This window comes from Triturus cristatus, chromosome 2_2 (genome assembly GCF_964204655.1).
Source record: "Triturus cristatus chromosome 2_2, aTriCri1.1, whole genome shotgun sequence".
NCBI classification, from domain to species: Eukaryota; Metazoa; Chordata; class Amphibia; order Caudata; family Salamandridae; genus Triturus; species Triturus cristatus.
In genome coordinates, this window is record NC_140582.1 from 670193414 (window position 1) to 670217838 (window position 24425).

Below are 24425 nucleotides of genomic sequence, written 5' to 3' on the forward strand. Positions count from 1 at the left end.
GAATCGGAAGGAGAGCAGAGTGGAGGTTCCGTCCACATCCCAGCTGACCAGCATCCAGACTCGCAACTGCGGAGCAGTGAAGGCCGGTATCACCTCCGGCCCTGCCCCAATCTCTCCCAGAAGTACAGAGACTATGTGACTAGTGGCTAGTCGGCGATCAGATGTCGGATCGCAGCCAGGGTGAACAGTTGCTGCCAACTCCCAAGTAAGACTGTTTCATTTTACTGTAACTTGACCGGTCACTAACGGTCAGGACTGGAAGTGAATGTTTATGGTGTTATATGGTTATTTCGTTGTTGTTTCCTGGTGGGGGAGGAATGTAGTATCGCGAGAGACGATGAGGCAGCCCATGCCTCTCGCTATGATAGGGGGAAAGTTTGTCAGCAAACACCCCTAGAATAAAGGTTATGTAAGTGGGCTCGACGGAGGTCGAGACCACGTGAACGACTTAATAAAAAGCCCAGGGCTCTGGGCGGGTGTTAGTTCCTAGCTACCCTCTGAGGTTCCCCTGTGTACAGCGTATTCATTTATAGCGTGGGCCCAGTCCCCCACGACATTACAATGTTGCAGTTACCCCAGGTAGAAGGCATACCTCATACAGTCTCATCTAATAGTAAAGGTAATGTGTTCATTTCGTAACGCTGCAAACTATAACTCTTGTTTTTATTCAGAAATAATTGACAACTAGAAACAAATTACGCTAGACAGAACCCAGGACCAATACTCACATTTGCTCCAGCTTCAAGAAGGGTTCTTGCACATCCTACATGATCTGCCAAACAGGCCTCATGGAGTGGTGAAACATGATCAATGGTCAGCGTATTGACATTGTGGCCCTAAATGAGACAAGAATTTCGATACTTAATTTGTTTTTAGGTTTTACACTAAAACAGCTCATCTACACATGGCAAGTGTGTATTTATGTCATTTAAAACTGTGGTCTGAAAAGACATACCCTCAAATTAAAAAGCAGAGATAGTTTTGTGTCAGCAAACGGTATTTATGTACTTCCCCAAACAAGATCACATTTTAACATGTTGAAAACTGTATCTGTTTACATATGGTTAAACTCAACTGAAACAACGTAATAAATATTGGCAAGGGATTGGCATGTGCATGGGAATTTGGTAGGGTGACATAAACATATCATTCATTAGAAGAGGATTTTGCAAGAAGAGAAAACAATAATAAACAAGCATTTGCAATGCAATAGGTCTCGCATCTGTGAGAGTTAGAGCTATTGGTGTTGTTAATAATGTCTTTTACCCATGTGTTTTTGTTTTGCTTGTATGTTGTGTGCAGTGGGATTATGTAGGTTGTATTGGAACTGCTAGTTGAGGAATTGCGTACGGTGTCATTGTGTAATATAATTATGTAGTGAAATTATGTGGCATGGTGAATAGATGAGGTTGAGAGCTACAGATAATAGATAGAAATGAAGATAGAGAGGAATAGGTAGTTTGTGCATGAAGTGCTGAATGAATTGTACGCAGAAAAGTATAAATTGTGTGTGAGAAAGCAAGAAAGAGGTGTACAGTAGGTCATAGGCGTAAAAGCAAACACTTGGACACATAGTTGTAATAATAAATTACATAATGCAACTAAACATTTGCATCACAATAAAACATGTTTTAAAAGATACAGTAGAATGTGCATCCAACAGACAAATAAACTTGTTTTTTAAATTCCCGTAGTTCAGAGTTGAAAAAAATAAAACATAGAACATAATAAATGGTCAACTAATAAACATGTTTTGAAAATGTATGAGATCTATAACTTCGGCCATTACTGCACTTTTGCAGCATGTTCCATGCACAAAATATAGTAGGAATATTTTATTTCCCTACATTAATTTAAAACTTTCAATCAGCCCAAACAACACTAATGTAATTTGCAATCTACACCCGATAACTAAGTGTAGGAGGCTGGCTTAGTATATGGTGCTACTTATGTAAGTGTAGCACCCTGCACTAATCCAGACAACCCTTATGATGATTCTAGTGGTCTTAAACAACCTTAGAAAGCTCTCTAAGTGGTAGCTGTGGAAAGCAGCCTTCGGGCTTAGTCCAGAAGGAGTGTCAACCAGGTTATTTTACCAGATCTTAATCTTATAGGTATAGGTTAAGTGAAAAAGTACCACAGTGTATTTATAAAAATAGGTATTTATTATAAGACACTCACTCACACATAACAATATATCCTACCCGGAGATATAACACAATGCACATAATACTTTGCAAATAGAACAGGCAAGTAGCACCAATACACTATGGTCACCAGAGGGAGACCAAACCATATACTAAAATAGTGGCATGCGAACCACGATTCAAGTCAAGACTGTACCCAGAGGATGTTTAAGTGCTGAGGACCAAAGAACAACCCGAGGTAAGTACCCAGGAACCCCAAGGAGGCCATGTGCAGAGTGGGAACACGACCGCATGCTCAATTCAAGTCAATGGGTAAGTCGCAGTTGCAATTTTAAAGAAGGACCCTCCCCAGTGGACCCTGAAGGAACCCTATGGAAGACAGAAGGCTGGAAAGCAACTCCACCCGTGGATACCCTAGGAACCAGGGTACCTACAACAGGGAAGCGGCATGCATAGGTGCAAAGTGGCGTCGGAAACCGCCATCGAACTGAATGGAGGGCTTCACTAAGATGCCACTGGCGAAGAAGGTGAAAGTGTCCGGTGGAACCCAAAGGTGGATTCAAGCTGTGAAGTACCTGCAAGCAGATGGAACAGAGTCTATGCCACTTAGGAGTGACCAGGAGGCACGGAAGATGAATGCTCATTGATGTCGGGTGATGCAGGAGAGTTGACGATGACCTTGGAGCTGCAGCTGTGAGGAACAGGCGACGCTGTGGAAGACCAGGAGCCGTTCATGAGCTGTCCCACGTCTGATGTCGAGAGTTGAGGGGTCGGTGTTTGTCAGGAGCACCAACAATCCTTGGCAACTGTAAATAACATGGCAAGCTAAAAAGGTGCAGTGTCTGGACCAGCAAGGTCCAAGTGATTCACCATGCACAGGTAAGTCAAAGCCGGCCATGAACAAGCAGGGGAGCCCACTGGAATAAAAGAAGTCCCTTGAAAGGGAACCGAAGATCTCTGGAGACAAGAGTCACCCAGCCTTAGCAACAGCCAGCCGACGCGATGCACAGGGGCTCGGTTCCAGTGGTGCCGACTAGGGATACTGGCCGCAGACTCGGTCTGAAGACAGTGCAGGCCCAAGGGAGTTGTAGAACCGCCTCCTGTGTTATTGAGCCTGTTGGAGTCTGTAGGAGCCCAGGATCAGTAAACCGGTCAGTTACATTGCGGAGCATGCATATGCAGGGGAGTGACTCCTTCACTCCAAGGGAGATTCCTTTGTGTGTCTTGGCTGTCCACAGGCCCTGTGAGGAACCTGTATGGAGCACCGACACTGACAGTGCAGCAGACTTGCAGGACACGGAGACCTGGAGCAGTTGGAGTCTTCCCGGTTGCGGTCTCGGTTCCTAGAGCGAAGTTCGATGCAGTCAGTCCGACATGGTCAGTCCAAAGCAGTCAAAGTGTCCAGATGGTTGAAGATGACATGGAGTTGAATTGGAAATGAATCCTACAATAAATCTGAGGACCTACCCATAGGTAAGCCCTTTTGTACCCTATGGAAGAGGTTGGTACGATTCAGGGGTCCTTCCCAGAGGAGGGGTTGGACAGTGGGGAGGATACTCCCATGTCCTTTTTCTAGTTTTGTGCCAGAGAGGGAGCCGACGGCTAGCTGAAATGGTTTGAACTGGAGTATGCAAGGAGGGCACCAAATGCGCACTTCAAGCAGTCTCAGTGGTGCCGGCAAGCACCCCCTACCCTGCCACAATTCACTAAACTCTGTCTAGGAGGTGGTCACACCTCCCTTTGACAGGATATCTATTGTTCTGCCTTCCCCTGCTCGAGCCTGGCTCAGCAGCAGGAGGGCAGAAACATGTCTCTGGTCGGCAGCAGACCTAGCTTTGTTGGCCGGTTCTGGAAGACTGGTAGCGGGAGCACTGAGGGCCTCCTGGAGGAGCTTTACAATGCATGAAATCATACCTCCCACACTGTTTATGGTGTGAGAGGTATGATTCCAAATGTTTTGATACTAAACATGACAGGGTTCATTACAGCCAGTTTAGAGATGGACATTGCGTAATGACGCATGGCCATTCTATATGTTGTACTGGCCGATGCACTTACATCCCGGGAGAAAAGACTCCGAAGGTTGTAGGGGTGTACCACTCATGCAGGGACACCCTCACGCTTAGAACCGAGCACCCTAGCCTCAGGATTGAAAGGCCTGCCTTAGGGGTGACTTATAGGTTTTAAGTGTAGTGACCTCTGATATAAGCAAACTTAAATCTGTCTTAAGTGGTGCTACCATCAGCTTACACAGGCTGCAATGGCAGGCTTATTGTCACAGTTTGAGCGGTCTCCCTTGGGTGTCATGATGCATGCTTCAGCCCATGGGAGACCCCTGGTGTACCTATGCCCTGGGTACCTTGGTACCATATACGAGGGACTCTTAAAGGTACACAAGTAGCCAATCTGGGGTGTGCCTTAGTACTTACCATGCCAATTTTGGGGAGAAAGTACAGAGACTAGGTGCTGATTAGCAGGATCCCAGTCAGACTAGTCAAAAACAGCATCACACTAGGCAAAAAGTGGGGGTAACCATGAAAGCAGATCCTACATTCCTGAACTAAGCATCTTTAAAAGTAATTTCCACTGATGAGGAAAGCTTCACAGACTGTGGTTTAGGGGAATTCCCACTCTGTTTACATGCCAACAAAACACAGATATGACAGTAATAACAATCTTAACAGTTATGCTAATGTCGTCCTTTATATAGTTTACCGCGTTTTTAACAAACTACAAAGTATTTAACGAACTTCGGGGACTGCAGACTCCTTGTTGCATCCTTCTCACTTGGAATAAATGTCAGGTGTAAGCACACTACAAAGTGAATATGTGCTCAAAATAGCCTACAGGCTTTAAAATACAGAATTGACCTGGTAAGCACCTTTAGAAACATACTCGCTGAACAACAGCAAATTAGCAAAGGAGTATTCCAAGCACTGTAGAAACGAGAGGACAAAAAATGCACAAAAGAAAAAATCAAAGTGTTCAATTATGTAAAAAAAACAAAATGCCTGCATGAAAAGGAGCCCCTTGGTTGGGTTTCTGAATGTACTCCTTTCCTGATGTGAAGCGTGGCCGCATTAAAACAAAACAACTGCACTGCCTAGCGTGTTCATTTCAACAGGTGGACTGCTGATTATGATAGGCGGTGCAAAACAAATGGATGTGTTAGTTTTCATGAAGCACTGACATTAAAAAATTCATGCAATTGTTGATGACTGGTGCAAACCCTTAATACACACAATTCAATGATGCGATATCTGACTTATGCCCTGGTTGGGCGGTTTTTCATGAGCTGATTCACTTAGTAGGCCATCCTGGTATAATAATAGAGAAGGGATGCCTTAGGTAAGAAAGCTTTTGAATCCAATTTTAAGTGCAGCTTCAAATAGACCCAGGGTGCGGGTGCAGTTTACTAGTTAATTATCTCAGGGATGTGGTCCTTTAATGTCCAATTCAGAACAGGAAAACACGCGAGATGATGGACGGAATGTTGCACATTGGCAAAACATTCACCCCCAGTCACAGATCTGGGTTTAATCCATCGTTATTTTGCTCACCACGCCACCCCATCTTCAGCCAGGATAGCTTGACTCCAGTGGCGTAGTGAGCACGGGACCCACGTCTGGGCATACCCTCCCCACATAGGGCGAACTGCACTGGAATCAAGCTACCCTGGATGAAGAGGGGTGAAACCCCGAAACCGGTCCTAGGATGCTTTTTCCAGCCCAGGGAGGACCTGGCTTGGCAGTTCGGGCTGGACTGTACCCATGAGGCACAGGGTCAAGACTGATTTGCATATGGCTGGGTTCAAACTGGAACGGCATGGTGAGCAAAAAAAGGATGGATTTAGGCCCAGATCTCTGTACTGGGGTGAATGTATGACATTGTTCTGCATTCTGTCCATCAACTGTTGTTTCTGCGCAATTCAGAACAGGAATATCTGGTGAGCCACTCTTCAAAGCGCAGGGGAAGGGGAAAACACAAATAATGCAGACGAGATCACATAAGAAACAGCTGCAGACAAACAAACCCCGCCTGCATCTGACTTTCACCCTGATGCATTTAAATGGCACCTTCCATCTTCGCTCCCACCACCTCCCTCTCCTTAGCTTTCAGAGAGAACAAACCATGCAAGGCCAACTGAGGTGCTCCCAAAGAATTTGGCGTAAGCTAATTATTTTAAAAGCTAACTAAAAAGAATATATAGTGAGACAGACAGGTCTATCCAGTGATTTAAATGGGCCGGTACTGCCCGGTACTGAGTACCAGCACTTTTTTATTTTGAGAGGGAGAGTACCGGCACTTTTCAAGAGAGACACAATAGTTTTAATTGGAGAGTACTAGCACTTCTCAGAAACAAGCAGGTACTCTGGGACAAAGTACCTGCACTTAAATTTTTCCATTTCAAGCACTGGGTCTATCATGACTGAAATAATGGCTTCCAGTCTAGCGGAGAAGCAGGTCTATTGAAGTGCCTCATGTTGCCATGCGCACGCTGGGGGGTGTTAACATTTTAAACCCCACCTGCAATTGCTAGCTACAAATTAATTTGGAGGGAAAGACGCTGTCTCATTTAAACTTTTTTTTTAATTAAGAATCCCGAAAGAACACATTGACACCGGTACTGACGAGGTAATGAACTGCACGAAGTCAAACAGGCTTTTATGTAAGCAAAAGGTAACGAGAAAAAAAGTCTTACTCTGAGAGTTTTGGTAGTGGGTGAGGGAGATTATGGGGGCAAGTCGGACTGCGATTTATGGTTGCTTGTACCCTTTGCTGCAACAGTACAAAGACAACATGGACACTTCAAGAAAAGGGGCAGCAACATGCAGCATGCAACCGTCACCAAGTAGTAAGATTGGCTGACAGTGATCCTGTCTGCTCTCTGTCCCGGATAGGAGGCAGAGCACGCGCTGACGCGTTAAGAACAAGTACTCACCGGGAGCTTTCACACTCTGCTCTCCATTTATAGAATTGAAAATGGTGTGAAGAGCGCGGCACCTGTATTGATGATATGAAAGAGGTCACTGTGTTGCAGCATAAACTTTATGAAACTTTATGCTTCAGCACGGCTCCCGCTTTCATATTATCAACACGGGTGCTGCGCTTTATTAAAGTGTGTTGCCCGTGTTGATAAAATGAAAGTGGGTGCAGTGCTGAAGCAGAAAGCGTGGCGCCCGTGTATTTAATATTAATGTGGGCGCCTTGCTGTGAGAGGTAGGATAACGTGTACTCTGCTTTATAAAACAAGCATTGGTCAATGCAGGAAAATTTGCTACAGTCAATGGAACTGGAGGAAAATTAAGTGGCCCGCACAGGAACCAATGAAAAGCCTTTTGCAGGCCATACCTAAAAAACAAGCCTAATCCTTCTTAAATGGGAGCACAAACCAAGCAAATTGACCGTGGAGATCGAAAAGTGCAAAATGCCTAATAAAGAAAATAGAGCAGGAGCCACGGTGGGGAAGGCAGCAGTAAAAAGGCGGCAGTAACACAACTGTGGCATTAAGAGGAGGTGGGAGGAAGTATGCTATGTATGAATGTAAGCAGACAGGGCGCTGAAGCTAAACACAAACAAACAGTAACAGAGCAGGAAACCAAAGAACAGATAAAGAACCATAGCGGAATGAGACAGTACTAAGTCCCTGCTCTGTGGGAGAAACAGAAGAGAGAAAGGAGTAACAAAGAGGAAGGACTGACCACTAGCACGCAAGGATACTTAAAGGATACTGATATATTCAAATGAAAAGCAATTTCAAGAAAGGAGATGAACTTGATGTCCACAGACTGATTACAGCAGGTCTCAACGAGACAGCACATGTGCTGTCTAGCTCGACCTAAAAAGGACATACCATAGACGTCTGTGGATGTCTAAGGAAAACGGATGTCTATAACAGTGCTATGAAATATAACTCGTTTGGTTCCTAGAAAATAAATTCATGCCCCTGCAAATCAGTGTGAAGTAGTATTGATGATGTAAAAAAATTACATTATGTACTCATTTGAAAAACACACACCTTAGACTCTGTTTTTATTTATTTATTTCATTCATATTAAAACATCAACACACTGCTTAGAATTGAAATATTTTTGTTTCATTTAAAACCAGCTAATGCATTGAATTTCATTTAATCAAAAATATTCAGTAGGTAAATTCCCAGAATTATACTGTATTTTCTTCCCACCTTCCAAGGTGAGGTAGACACATCTATTTCTTGTTAAAATTCACATATAAACCTGTTAAGACAGAGGCAATTCAATAATATTTTCTAGAGCATGGGAGACCTTGTTGTGGATTGCTTTAATTTATTACCAGTTATTTCATTAATAAATTGATATTCTTCCTTCCAGCAGCTTTGCTGTAGGTTCCCAATGACAACTTCCTACATAGTCATAAGCCTTCATGTACTACAGACTGTGACGAAAAGATGAATTAGAGTGATGAGGTTACAAATAAATAAACTCATTACCTCCTTATTACCGCACTGTCCTGAATGAAGGAGGCAAACGTTGTTTAGATCTGCTAATATCTCGTTCTAATTGAACAAGTGATTACTTTCCTGAGGATTCAGGAGACCTTGGGCTGAAATGGGATACAAGCTGGCAACCCCAACTGCAGCTGGGTGCATGCCATTGTTCATTGGGAAGGGGGTCTCCTACAGCACACCTTTACCTAGACCTGTTGTGTTCAATCATCACTACGTTATGCCCCTTACCTCAAATGATTAAGGATCTAATTCCTGAGAGTTAAGCTTCAAGAACTGCAGCAAGTCTTCGGATGGGCCCTAGAAGAAACCTGGTTTAGGGCCACCAAAAATCCTGATGGTGCTGGCAGAAGTACATATAAACAGATCAGAGAGCAGTGGCGGAGGTTCAACTATTCATTAATTCACAATGCTTGAGAACAAATAGCACACCCACCTCAACTAGAAGCCAGCTTCTAAAAAAGGTGAAGTGGCTTTGGGCAAGACTGAGGATTCAAGTTTACTGCTGGGAAAAACACTGCTCCTAGGCCTATCCTGAAACTTGCCCACGTGAAGTGATAGTTATGGGAAGGAGGAACATGATTTAGAGTGGTTGAACTGGAGTCACTAGAATCCAGCATAACAACCAAGTAGCTGTATTTTCTATCAGTGAGAAGTGAATCATAAAACTGGCTCCATGAGCATCCTTGATTGTGAACCTGCTCCATCAAAGGTGCTAAAACTGTTGCAAAGACTCTGGGTCTAATTTTCAGTCCAACGGATAGGACCTACAGTAATTTGAAATTCCGGACCATATACCTAACAAATTGCAGGGCAGTGGCGTAGCAATAGCCGCCCCCGCCCAGGTGTGCGGGGCCCTCAAGCTCTAAGGGGCCCACTCTGGCACTGTCCATGGGCGGTGGGACCCCTCGCCTTAAAGCTCCCCCATGGGTCCGGAGCATGGGGGGCCCCCTCTGTGAACTTTGCAGGGGGTGCTCTGAGTTTTATTACACCGCTACTGCAGGGAAATATGTGTGCTGGAATGTGAAGGTCTATACTACAGGTCCTGAGTTTAAATTGATGTGATGTGATGAACTGGCTTGACAAAAGTAGTGACTCCAGTTCAGGTTGATGAGTTGAAAACCTCCCAAACAGGAAGATATAAGAGTATGCTCCCAACCTGCACCTCTCGGTAACTTGGGAAATGGGTTTCTTCTTAAAAAGACAATGTGACTTAGCACACAGTGTTGGTTGATTGAGCTAAGGCGATAGTAAGGGAATTACGAGGCTATGAAAAGGATTCGATTTCAGAATGTATTCAGTTATTTTCAACACCCATCGGTTGGGATTTTACTGCAAATTTTGCAGTGATATTATCAATGATGTCATAGAAGATTCCATGACTGATGTAATATTTGGGGTATTTAGCAGTGCATAGTGAGAACGTGAGTTATAGCTACCTTAAGGCACGAGTTATAGTTTCTTGAGATAAGTATAACTATTCCAGCTGAATTTCTATGGTGTTGTGTGTGTAAAATCTGTACCTAACTATAACGTCTCTAACCATGTCATGAGTGATGTGAGGTCAGAAGCACTGCATTAAGGGGGCGTGAGTTATGGTTAGCTCAGTTAACTATAACTGCTGAATTTCACTGGTTTTGTACAACTGAAACCTGAGCCTAACTATAACATCCCTGCAACCTTTGGTTTTATCAGTGAATTTCCAAGGTTTTATTTATTCCATTTCCTAACTGTAAAGTCTCTGTAAACTTTGTTTTTTTCAGTAAATTTCTATGGTTTTTAAGTAGTAAGGGTGTTTGCAGAGTGGTGGGAAAAGGGGCGTGGGCTCAGAAGACCTCTTAGCAATCCCACTGTAACAGGAGGGATTGTTTACCCCCAAGGACCCTCAGCAGCCAAGGGAACTTCATCCCTCAACTAGTAATGCACCAGGAGGTGTGTTTGCAGAGTGGTAGAGAAAGGAGGGGGCCATTGGGTTCCCAGATATCTATTTTTTTAAACCTAATATCTCTGAAACTACTGAACGGGTTCACACCAAATCACACAAAAAACGCTTTCTCGAACAACTAGCTTTCTGCCAAATTTGGTGTCATTCCTTTCAGCGGTTCGGCTGTAGTTGTGTTAAAAAAATGAAAAATCCCCATAAACATAGCATTAGGAAAACGTGTTTTGGGACCCCCCGTTTTTTCCAAGCCACCATTTGACAGATCACCCCAAAACTTTCAACACCGCCGCTGAACCGAAAAGGGGACGTTTGTGAAAATTTCGTGAAGATTCCTCCTGCGGCGCCAAAGTTAATGGAAAAAAAACCCGCTATATATATAGATATATATGTATGCTATATATATATATATATATATATTACCTACTGGCGGTCGCCAGTAGGTAGTTAAAGTTAGGACCCTCTTACCATAGGAAATCCGCAACATTCTATTTTGAATAACTTTGGCGCCGGTCGACGAATCCTCGCGAAATTTTCAAAATAGGTGGGGCGTTGAGCTCCGCTCTTACCCTGAAAGTCTCGGGGGGATTCGTCAAGCGGGGGCTGAGATAAAAGGGGGGTCCCAAAACGCATTTTTCCCATGCATTTTTCCATAGGACCTTTAGACAGAGCTACAGCCCGAACGGCTGAACAGAATTAAATGAAATTTGGCAGAGAGGTAGTCCTCAGGTCAAGGAAGTGCCTTTTGTAGGTTTGGTGTAAATCTGTTCAGTAGATTCTGAGAAAATAGCCTTTAAATCAATATATGTATCTGAGCCAGCTTACGGTGCGCTTACGGAGCGCTTACCGTACGCGTACGGTGACGTGCGCGAGCGCGATTCTGATTGGCTCTTAGATCTTAGTAAACATTCGAATCGGCCGAAACCAGGAAGCGGCGACCGCCATTTTCTCTCTCCCACTCTGAGTGGGGCAGCATAAATGAAGCCAAAAAATGTCTAAAGGGGCTGTATATTGAGAACTTAACCACCCAGCAGTGATATATGGGTCCCCAAATAACCCCCAAAGGCCCAAAATTTTTTTTATTTTTTTTCGAAAAATCGCCGATTACGCTTACCGTACGCGTACGCTAAAAATATTTAAAAAAAAAAAAATTATCCACACTCTCCCCACCCCGTGTGCAAATGGTGGCCGAAGTGCACCATTTGTGCATGGCATATACAACAAATCAATAATAAAAAAGAATACATTTCACAACGATGCGCATAATATGTCCCCCATGTGCGCACGGTGCGCGAAGCGCATCGTGCGTACATGGCCCATCCCGCATAACGTGGGCACGCGGTGCGCGCAGCACTAACTGCGTAAAGTGGGCGCGCGGTGCGCGAAGCGCACCGCTTGCTCACTGTGCGCGCACGGTGCGCGAAGCGTACTGTGCGCGCACGGAACGAACTGCGTTAACTGGGCGCGCACGCCACGAATGGCGTAAAGTAAGTTAGCATTTAAAAAACCGTACAAATTCACTGAAAAAACCATAGGTTTCACACACGTTATAGTTAGGAATTAGCATTTAAAAAACCTTGCAAATTCACTGAAAAAACCATAGGTTTCACACATGTTATAGTTAGCTGTACATTTCACTCATAAAAAACCAATGAAATTCCCCCGTTATAGTTAGTGCAGGCAACTATAACTCACGCGACCGCAATCTTCTGCTGATGACATATGTGTCTTTATGAAAAAAAAATATTTGTAATATATGTATAGCTAAAATTTAATGGAAGAAGACATGGGCAAATAAGTGTCTAAATACAGTATTAGCACAAGCAGAGGATTGCGGTCGCGTGAGTTATAGTTGCCTGCACTAACTATAACGGGGGAATTTCATTGGTTTTTTATGAGTGAAATGTACAGCTAACTATAACATGTGTGAAACCTATGGTTTTTTCAGTGAATTTTATATATATATATATATATATATATATATAGCATATATATATATATATATATATATATATATATTCACTGAAAAAACCATAGGTTTCACACATGTTATAGTTAGCGGAAATTTTACTGATAAAAAAACCAATGAAATTCCCCCGTTATAGTTAGTGCAGGCAACTATAACTCACGCGACCGCAATCCTCTGCTGATGCTAATACTGTATTTAGACACTTATTTGCCCATGTCTTCTTCCATACATTTTTAGCTATACATATATTACAAATATTTTTTTTTCATAAAGACACATATGTCATCAGCAGAAGATTGCGGTCGCGTGAGTTATAGTTGCCTGCACTAACTATAACGGGGGAATTTCATTGGTTTTTTATCAGTAAAATTTCCGCTAACTATAACATGTGTGAAACCTATGGTTTTTTCAGTGAATTTGCAAGGTTTTTTAAATGCTAATTCCTAACTATAACGTGTGTGAAACCTATGGTTTTTTCAGTGAATTTGTACGGTTTTTTAAATGCTAAGTTACTTTACGCCATTCGTGGCGTGCGCGCCCACTTAACGCAGTTCGTTCCGTGCGCGCACGGTGCGCTTCGCGCACCGTGCGCGCACAGTGAGCACGCGGTGCGCTTCGCGCACCGCGCGCCCACTTTACGCAGTTAGTGCCGTGCACGCACGGTGGGCACGCGGTGCGATGACAAAGCAAGAAAGCACGTCAACAAATCTGTTTCTGCTTTCCTCCGTGACTATGGTATGGGTGCCATTTACCACAACAACTTGCGTTATGACATGCAAGACATTTATAGAGGAGATGGTGTGCACTTCAATGATGAAGGGAACAGAGTCTTCCTCTTGAACCTTAGACTCTGCATCGGTACTTACTTGTAGGTACCACTAAAAAATCATTTCATAAACACAACGGCTCTTTTTAGAGCCCCCTAATATCTAAACACTTAAATCTGATTTTCATTTTTTTTTTTTTTTTTTTCTACCGTACGCTTACTGTAAGCTTACCGTACGCGTACCCCGTGATTTTTTTTAAAATCAATAAATGGTTTTTTTGTACTTTTCTGTCCTTTTTTGACCCCCTTACAAATGTTAGGGGGTCTGTAACTCTCCTCATTGCCCCCTTTCCTTGTTTTCACTCTTTTTTTTCAGAGTGAAATACACAAAATGGCGGCCGCCGCTTCCTGGTTTCGGCCGATTCGAATGTTTACCAAGATCTAAGAGCCAATCAGAATCGCGCTCGCGCACGCCACCGTACGCTTACCGTAAGCGTACGGTAAGCGTACCGTAAGCGGGCTCAGATATATATATTGATTTAAAGGCTATTTTCTCAGAATCTACTGAACAGATTTACACCAAACCTACAAAAGGCACTTCCTTGACCTAGGGACTACCTCTCTGCCAAATTTTGAGTAATTCTGTTCAGCCGTTCGGGCTGTAGCTCGTTCTAAAGGTCCTATGGAAAAATGCATGGGAAAAACGCGTTTTGGGACCCCCCTTTTATCTCAGCCCCCGCTTGACGGATCCCCCCGAGACTTTCAGGGTAGGAGCGGAGCGTAGCGCCCCACCTATTTTGAGAAATTCGCGAGGATTCGTCGACCGGCGCCAAAGTTATTCAAAATAGAATGTTGAGGTTTTCCTATGGAAACGTGGTCCTAACTATAACTACCTACTGGCGACCGCCAGTAGGTAATATATATATATATATATATATATATATATATATATATATAAAACAGCTTCGGTCCACCAACAAACGCACTGAGCACTTCGGTACGGGTGCCGGTCAAAGTCGTGGTGATGGATTCACGTAGTAATAGCCAGCTCCAAACTTAAAAAATGAAGAGACGGCACTCACGTGTATATATATATATATATATATAATTCACTTAAAAAACCATAGGTTTCACACATGTTATAGTTAGCTGGACATTTCACTCGTGAAAAAACAATTGAAATTCCCCCGTTATAGTTAGTGCAGGCAACTATAACTCACGCGACCGCAATCCTCTGCTGATGACGTCAGATATTACATCACTGTATTTAGACACTTATTTACCCATGTCTTCTTCCATTAATTTTTAGCTATACATATATTACAAATATTTTTTTTTCAGAAAGACACATATGTCATTAGTGTTGTAATATCTGACGTCATCAGCAGAGGATTGCGGTCGCGTGAGTTATAGTTGCCTGCACTAACTATAACGGGGGAATTTCAATGGTTTTTCACGAGTGAAATGTCCAGCTAACTATAACATGTGTGAAACCTATGGTTTTTTAAGTGAATTTGCAAGGTTTTTTAAATGCTAATTCCTAACTATAACGTGTGTGAAACCTATGGATTTTTCAGTGAATTTGTACGGTTTTTTAAATGCTAAGTTATGTATTTATTTATTTATTTATTTTTAAGGTTTTTCACCGTGCGCGCACCGTACACGCACAGGGGTGCTTCGCGCACCGTGCGCGCGCTGTGGGCGCGTGGTGCGCTTCACGCACCGCGCGCCCACGATACGCAGTTTGCGGAATTTTTCTGTTTCTACCGTACGCGCACGCTATGCGTACTCCGCGATTTTTCGTAAAAAAAATTAAAAGATATTTTGGCCCTTGGGGGTCCTTCTGGGACCCCCTGACAAAGGCTAGGGGGTCAGGAACTGTCCACCCTGCCCCCTTTTCACGTTCTCCGCCTTTGTTTTTCACTCCCTCAGACTGCGAAAGACAAAATGGCGGCCGACACTTCCTGGTTTCGACCGATTCGAATGTTTACTAAGATCTAACAACCAATCAGAATCGCGCTCGCGCACGGCAGCGTGCGCGTACGGTAAGTTTTACCGTACGCGCACGGAGCGCGCCTATAGACATATATATTGATTTAAATGCTATTTTCTCAGGAAATACTGAACAGATTTACACCAGACCTGCAAAAGGCACATCCCTGACCTGAGGACTACCTCTCTGCCAAATTTCAAGTAATTCTGTTCAGCCGTTCGGGCTGTAGCTTGGACTAAAGGTCCTATGGAAAAATGCATGGGGAAAACGCGTTATGGGACCCCCCCTTTTTCTCAGCCCCCGCTTGACGAATCCCCCCGAGACTTTCAGGGAAGGAGCGGAGCGGAGCGCCCCACCTATTTTGAAAATTTCGTGAGGATTCGTCAATCGGCGCCAAAGTTATTCCAAATAGAATGTTGCGGATTTCCTATGGAAACACGGTCCTAACTATAACTATCTACTGGCGACCGCCAGTAGATAATATATATATATATATATATATATATATATATATATATATATATATATATATATACATATAGATATAGATCGAGGCGCACTCTGGCAAAGGCATTTTGAATCTTTATTCACACACACGAACACGGACAGACGTGTTTCGGCATCACGCCTTCCTCAATGTCACAGTCCGGTTTCAAACTACCTCCATATATACATCAAACATATTTTTTTCTCTCCATGGCAGTCGAGATAGAAAGAGGACTGGCAATGTCTGTAAACATAAAAGACAGATCGTTGATGGTATTACTCATGGTTATGGCGGCCATGATATAGTGTCCAAAGCAATGTGGAAAAAATATATAATAATGCCAAAATGCCAAATTAATTCAACATGCAGTGCATAGATTACAGAGATCAAAGTAAGCAATTAATTCATTGTACTTACTTATGTCACAATATAATCAAAATTCTAATTCATGACATCCCAATTTGTTACATCTAGAGTAGGCTGAGATTATGCTATACAGTACGTAACCATATCTGATCCTCAATGGACATCACATGTTAACTAATTGTGCCCTGAATGGGCAGGATCCACTCATAATTGTGCCCTGAATGGGCAAGATCCACCATTTGCAAAAAATGATTACCATTCTCCTCTCCACTATTCATTAGTCTATGTGGACCCATAATTCTTCCTCATTGTTCAGTCCTATTGGGGCTTTCGTTTGCATCTCAACAATATATCGTGACTCCAATTTCCTCAGGTTCCTGGTTCTATTTCCCCCTCTTTCAAGTTTGGGAATGCGGTCTAGACAAAAAAATCTCAGTAAATTGGCATTTGATTCATGTCTCTCCTCAAAATGCCGTGCAACAGGATATGCTGTATCCCGATTTTTGATAGCACGCATGTGCTCCAAGATTCTTTTTTTTGTGGGATGAATCGTACTTCCCACATATCTCTTATTACACGGGCACTGTAAACAGTACACCGTGTAATCAGAGTTACAATTCATAAGTTTGTTGATTTTACGTTTAGACTTCCTCCCTGGTATACTGTAGTCTTTCACTTTTGAGCTGTTTTTGCATGCCTTGCAGTTCATGCACGGAAAAAATCCACTGATCAGATCCTTTCTCTTGGGGGTTTTAGAAAAATGACTCCTCACTAACTTTTCTCTCAAACCTGGTCCTTTCCTGTACGTTATCAATGGGGTCTGTGTGATGACGGATCCGATCACATGATCTGATTTAAGTACCTTCCAATTTCGTCTAAAAATTTGGAAGATTTCTGTGGATCCTGTTGTGTATTCAGTTATCATCCTCACATTTCCATGGGGTTCTAAAATAGATATTTTACTTCCCCCTGTTCTTTCTAATAAGAGGTCCTTTCTTTCTACCTCCCTAATTTTCTTTTCTGCATTTGTGAGGGTCTCTTTTCTGTATCCTCTTTTAGCGAACCTGTTGCAGGCCCTATTCCTCTCTTTCACAAAATCTTCATCTAATGAACAGTTCCGTCTAAGTCTCACCAATTCTCCATAGGGTACTCCACTGATTACACTCTGAGGATGAAAACTGTTAGCGTGCAGTACACTATTCCCTGCAGTGGGCTTCTTATAGAGAGTGGTTTCCAATCTATTCTCTTTTACAAAAAACCATAAGATCAAGATAGGGTACATTTGTTTGACTTATGCATTCAGTGAACCTCAAATTTAAATCATTCTTATTCAAATCTGATACATAGGTTATGGCCTCCTCCATCGACCCTCTCCAAATGATAAAGAGGTTGTCGATATATCTAGACCAAAACAAAAAAAAAATATATATATACATATATATATATAATATACTGGCGGTCGCCAGTAGATAGTTATAGTTAGGACCGAGTTCCCATAGGAAATCTGAAAATTCTATTTTGAATAACTTTCGCGCTGGTTGACTTATCTTCGTGAAGTTTTCAAAACTAATGGGGCGCTCTGCTCAGCTCCTACCCTGAAAGTCTTGGGGTGATTCGTCAAGCGGGGGCTGAGAAAAAAGGGGGGTCCCAAAACACGTTTTCACCATGCATTTTCCCATAGGAGCTTTAGTCGAAGGTACAGCCCGAACGGCTGAACAGAATTACTTGAAATTTGGCAAAGAGGTAGTCCTCAGGTCAGGCATGTGCCTTTTGCTTAAATGGTGTAAATCCGTTCAGTAGTTCCTGAGAAAATCAAAAGTAAAATCACATATATATCTGGGCGGAGCCTAACCACACATCTCATCGTGAGATCTGATTGGCTGTCAGCACTTCATCCAAGAATTGTTGGCAGCCATTTTGGGACCAATATACATGATAGCACCTCATTAAAAAGCATTGCAGTTAATGGAAGGTTTTAAGACTTTAGTTACATTATAAATCATTTGTTGATGGTACCATACTCATTTTAGGAATTGTGGTGTGTTCTAAGGTGATTTTACCATGTGAAAAAGCCTTCTGCTGTGATATCATGAATCATGTTTGAGAGAAAACTATTTTGTCATGCTTTTCCCACAGAGGTTTGGAAGGTGATCTATAAGCTAACAGAGCATATTTTCTGTAAATTCACATTATCTTTCTCAGTCATGTGAGAATGAAGTCTGACATTCTCAGTAAAACATGTACATCCAACAAGGGCAGAGACTGTCAGTTGATTCCTTTGTGTTCTACTGCAGCTTCCCAGAGTGTTCTAAAGAACAACTAGAGCGCTAACAGTCCTACTTATGACAAACGTATGGCACACCTGAAGCCATCTTGGTTGGAATAAAGTGGTAATTCTTAAAACATTTAATTTAAAAAGGAACAAAATGAGGGGGTTCATTTTGCCATAGAAAGTATGATTAGTGCTGCAGAAAGAAAAATTAGGGCACATTTTGACTTCTCAAATCCTCTTCTATTTCATTAAAAAATTCTGACATGCAGACTGAAACATGCACTTTCAATACCAGCAGCAGACTTCCCTGGTGAGCAGTGGCTTTACTACAGTGATCTAATGAGCAACTAGAGTGCTAACATTCAGAATTTATGGCAAATGTGTGACACGTCTGAATGCCTTCTTGATGGAACCAAGTAAAAAACTGAAAGTATTTCCTACTGAGGAGACTGTAGTAAATGAGGAAATTAGGAAACTTCATAACAAATAAATCTCCCAAGATGGCCACCAGAGACAAAAGAGCCCAAATGTAGCCCAAATATCACCCAGATGTAGCCCAAGCATAGCCTAATGACAGAATGTCCCAGAGTCTTCTTAAGAACAACTAGAGCGCTTACTGTCTTACTTATGACAAAAGTATGGCACACCTGAAGCCATCTTGATTGGAATAAACTGGTAACACTTAAAACATTTAATTTAAAAAGGAACACAATGAGGGGGTTCATTTTGCCATAGAAATTATGATTAGTGCTGAAGAAAGAAAAATTAGGGCACATTTTGAGTGACTTCTCAAATCCTCTTCTATTTCATTAAAAAATTCTGATATGCAGACTGAAACATGCTCTTTTAATACCAGCAGCACACTTCCGTGGTGAGCAGTAGCTTTACTACAGTGATCTAATGAGCAACTAGAGTGCTAACATTCAGAATATATGGCAAATGTGTGACATATCTGAATACCTTCTTGATGGAATCAAAGTAAAAAAATGAAAGCATTTCCTACTGAGGAGACTGCAGTAAATGAGGAAATTAGGAAACTTCATAACAAATAAATCTCCCAAGATGGCCACCAGATACAAAAGAGCCTAAATACAGCACAAATATCACCCAGATGTAGCCCATATGTAGCCCAATGACAGAAGTGTGCAAAACACTTATTTTTTGTGTATTTGCAGTTTTATTTAGTGCAGACTTGTCAGGTATTGGAATGCTTTACATGAGCATTGGTTACATCACACAAGATCAAATTCATTCTGGTTGTAGACATGGGGAGATTAAGTGATTTGACCACAATCACAGAATGTTGAGCTGAAGCAGAAACTCCAACCTGGTTCCCCAGTTGCAAAGTCTGCAGCTCTGGAAGTAACACCACATCCTCTCGCCAAGGTGCAACATTTAATCAAGTGGTCAACTGGATAAAAAAACATAAAGATTACAAATAATTTAAAAGTTCTTTGTCGCTATTTGAAAACTCAGAAAATATGTCCTCATTTTAGTTTTTTAGAGCACTAACCATTATTGTGATGCAAATAAGACCCTCTCATATATGTAATTTCTAAAGGAAATACTCTAGGTATTACAGTTTTGATTACATCAAGATGACGTCAGGCGTTCCACACTTTTGAATAAATATAGAATGTTAGCAATCTAGTTGTTCATTGGGATACTGTTGAAAGGCAGAGGCCAGGGGCACGGACTCTGAAAATTTAAGGCAGGTAGGAGAGTGCAGAGGCAACAATTTGACCACACAGGGCAGGCAGGAAGGGCAGTGGCAGCACAACAGACTATGGAGGGCAGTGGAAAGGGGGGCAGGGGCAACAAACCAACAATACAGGACTGGCAAGAGAGGCTGAGGCAATATAATAGACCATTGTGGGCAGAAGGAAGAGGCAGTGGTAGTACAACCATACATGCCGACAGACCCATTTCAGCCAGGAAACGTCCAATGTTTTTAAGTTCAAATGGGCTTTATTTGATCTGTCTCCTGTCTACAATCTCCTCTTTTTCAATGTAACACAAAGGGGAAAATCAATACCCCAGTTTTTTTCAAAATCTCCCTCTTACCAAGTTCAAAATGTTCGCAAGTATGGTACATTGAATCATGGTAGGCAGGAGGAATTGGGGTAGGGACATGGACTCGGATAACAGAGGACAGGAGGGACATGGAGAGGAGCACCAAACTGACCCTACAGGGCAGGCATCAGGGTTTGCAGCAGCACAATACACCACACAGCGCATGTGGGACGGGAGTGCAGCACCACAATCCATAGAAAGCAATAGGGAGGGGACAGGACCATGCACATGGACAACAGAGAACAGATGGGAAAGAGGCAATGGTAGCTAGCTGACCATAATGGACAGACAGGAGAGAAAGCTGCAGCATAACAGACCATAAAGGGCAGGAGGAACGGATCAGGGGCATTACAATTGAACAGACAAGCCAGGAGGGAGGGAATAGGGGGTCTGCACATGGAAACAGAGGGCTGGGGGCAAGGTGGCAGGGCAGGAGCAGCAAGATGACCATGGTGGTCAGGCAGGATGGGCACTAGAAACAAGACACACCATGGAGAGCAACAATGAGACTATGGTGGCATACACACAGACCCTGGAGGGAAGGTGGGAGGGGGTCAGGGGCAGCTAGCTGACCACACAGGGAAGGTGGGAGGGACCATGGCAGCACAGAAGACCATGCATGGCAAGCGGGAGGGTTAGTGGCAGCACAATGGCTATGATGGGCAAGAAGGAGGGTGCAGGGGCATGCACAAAGGACCATGGAGGATAGAAGGGAGGGTCAGGACCTGGGCACAGACAAGAGAGTTCAGGGGAAGGGGCCTCACAACAGACCGCGCGGGGCAGGCAGGAGGAGCAGTTGCAGCACAACAGATCAGGGAGGGCAGAAGGGTGTGGCAGTAAAATGGACCATGGAGGACAGGAGGAAGGGGATAGGGGCATGGCATGTGGACAGGCAGGGTGGAGGTGGCAGGGACAGGTTACAGCCATCTGACAATACTAGGCAGGTGGGAGGGGAGTGGCAGCTCTACAGAACACTCAGAGTAGATAGGAGTGGCAGGTCCATGAAACATAGTGGGCAAAAAGGATGGAGCAGGGGCATGCACAAAGACATCGGAGGGCAGGGTAAGGAGAATAGGGGCAGCAAGCTAAGCACAGAGGCTAAGCAGGAGGTCAATGATGGGCCATAGAATTGGGCAATGGAGGGCAGGAGGAGTGGACTGGTACGTCATGCTAAATGGAGGGCAGTGGCAGCACATCAGACCATGCATGGCAGGAGGGAGGAGGCTAGTCCATGGATTCAGACAACAGAGGATAGGGAGGAGGTGGATGGGGCAGCAAGCTAACTGTTCAGAGAAGGTGGGTATTAGGAACGTTATTGTTTTTAAAATGTGTGTCTGTGCGAACTACTTAAAATATGAACAAGTATGCAGCATAATCTCACTTTTATTCAGGAAGAAGAGGACGTTTGTGACTGTGACTCCGGGCTCACTTGGCAGAAACACCCCCTGACCCTCCACCCCCATCGCAAAATGTAATGCCCGTGAAAAGTGTAGGTGGATGCAGTGTTATATAGAACATAGTCCTGAGAGCACGATTGAAAATGAAAACTAGATGTAGTATATGGTATAAACTATGCACCAAAAAGTGTGATATAAGATGAACCGGGGCGTGAAATATAATATGCAATACATTGTGCGCAATGACAGATTCATTGGAGAGCGCAAGATAGCACAGGCACTAGCGCATGCTATGCGATATGCGCCTTGGAGTGTAATATGCACAGGGCAGTGTTGTGTAACATAACTGGTCTCTAAAGTTGTAATATAAAATATGTGCTGGGGAGTGTAATGTTGCATATGCACTGTGACAAAGATATGGATCCCAGATTGTAATATGTATGGCATAGCGCTGTGCGTTATAACATAGACATCGAGAAAGGCACGTTAGATGGGGCAATATAACCCGTGCGAAGGCAAGTGTGGCATGACATATTCACGGGGTGGTGTTACAGCATACGCACTAGCTGGTGGAATACAACACAGAGGTGTGAGGCAATCGGTGGGCACTGGTGGGTATAACACAGCATTGGGCTCAGCCAGGAGCACGCTGTGACTCTCAAGTGAGGTTCGTCTCCTTTCCAGAGAGTAAAATAAAAAGTATTACACATCCGGCGGTGGATGTGTTTTTTATTAACCGTGAGGGGGGTTTCTTGCATAGTTTGGTCGAATTTTTGTTGAATCCGTTTTGAATGGCTTGGTGTGCGTGTATATTAAATGTGCCCGTCAATAGCTACCCATGTTTGTATAAATAAACGACAAGGGTGTCTGCTTGGAGAGTACCCACCAGCGGGGGCGCCGGGATTAGGCACGGTAGGGCGTCAGACACGTCAAAGCTTCACTAGCGGTGTAAATACATTCCATGTGGATTCATTCTATGCATAGTCGCCTTTTAATGAATATCACGCAAATCATCCTGGTGATAGGTACATACGGTTTGTCCAGCATGTCCTAGGTGTTTCTATAAATATATATATTTTTTTAATAATAAAAAACAAAGGCCGGCCCCGGGGGATGGGGTCCCCGGAGCCATAAGTGGCCTGAGGAGGGGGGCAACGCAGCCCCCTCCTAAAGAATTTAAATTAAAAAAAGGCCATGACCCGGGGGTTGGGGTCCCCGGGGCCGATTAAGGCCTTGGGAGGGCCAAATTAATTTTTTTCAACAAAAAAAATTAGGGTGCAGGCCCTGGGGGAAATTAGAAAAGAAGGGGGGCCACACAGCCCTACTTCTTAAAAAAATAAAAAAAATAAAAGACCGGCATCGCGCTGGAGGCCACGCCCCCTCCTTGCCCTCTGCAAACGCGCCCCCTGGCCAGTTGTAAGTTGGGGAATTAATTCCCCTTCAATACTGAGGGTCCCTGAGGGCCAACTAGCCCAACAGGTATCTCCAGTGTGCGCCAGGGAGCTGCGTTGCAGACAGGTGTTCTGAGGCCACGCCCCTTTTTACACCTCTATGCAACGCAGCTCTGTGGCGCTTACTGGAGGTACCTAGTGGGCTAGTTTGACCCTAGGGACCCTTAGGATTGAAGGGGACTTAATCTCTCAACTGAGAACGGCCACAGGGCGCGTTTACACAGTGGTGAACGGAGGGGACGGGGCCTGAGGTGACGTGTGCAAACATGCCCTGTGGCGCGTTTTAAGTTGGGGAAATAATTCCCTTTCAATCCTGAGGGACCCTGGGGGCCAACTAGCCCACCAGGTGCTTCCAGTAAGTGCCACTGCTCTGCGTTGCAGAGAGGTGGTGCAGGCCATGCCCCTTTTTACACCTCTCTGCAATGGCGCTTACTGGACGTACCTAGTGGGCTATTTTGCCCCTAGGGATCCTCAGGATTCAAGGGGACTTAATCTCCCAACTTAAAAAACGGCCACAGGGTATGTTTACACAGTGGGGAAGGAAGGGGACGGGTCCTGAGGTGACGTGTGCAAACACGCCCTATGGCGCGTTTTAAGTTGGGGAAATAATTCCCCTTCAATCCTGAGGGGCCCTGGGGGCTAACTAGCCCACCAGGTGCTTCCAGTAAGCGCCACTGAGCTGCGTTGCAGAGAGGTGGTCCAGGCCGTGCCACTTTTTACACCTCTCTGCAACGCAGCTCTGTGGCGCATACTGAAGGTACCTAGTGGGCTAGTTGGACCCTAGGGACCCTCAGGATTCAAATGTACTTAATCTCCCAACTAAAAACGGCCACAGGGCGTGTTTACACAGTGGTGAAGGGAGGGGACGGGGCCTGAGTTAACGTGTGCAAACAAGCCCTGTGGCGCGTTTTAAATTGGGGAAATAATTCCCCTTCAATCCTGAGGGACCCTGGGGGCCAACTACCAAACCAGGTGCTTCCAGTAAGCACCACTCCGCTGCGTTGCAGAGAGGTGGTCTAGGCCGTGCCCCTTTTTACATCTCTCTGCAACGCAGCTCTGTGGCGCTTACTGGAGGTAC

At 44.0% G+C, this 24425-nt stretch overlaps 1 protein-coding gene across 4 annotated transcripts in view; it reads right to left on the reverse strand.

Annotated features, from left to right (window-relative positions):
• Positions 1–24425, reverse strand: part of ASB5 (ankyrin repeat and SOCS box containing 5) — a 576687-nt gene that overhangs the window by 130754 nt on the left and 421508 nt on the right. For all 4 annotated transcript variants that reach the window (XM_085641860.1, XM_085641862.1, XM_085641863.1 and 1 more), the window contains exon 3: positions 729–836. In XM_085641860.1, the coding sequence (XP_085497986.1) occupies positions 729–836 (108 nt within the window). The remainder of the gene's footprint in view (positions 1–728; positions 837–24425) is intronic.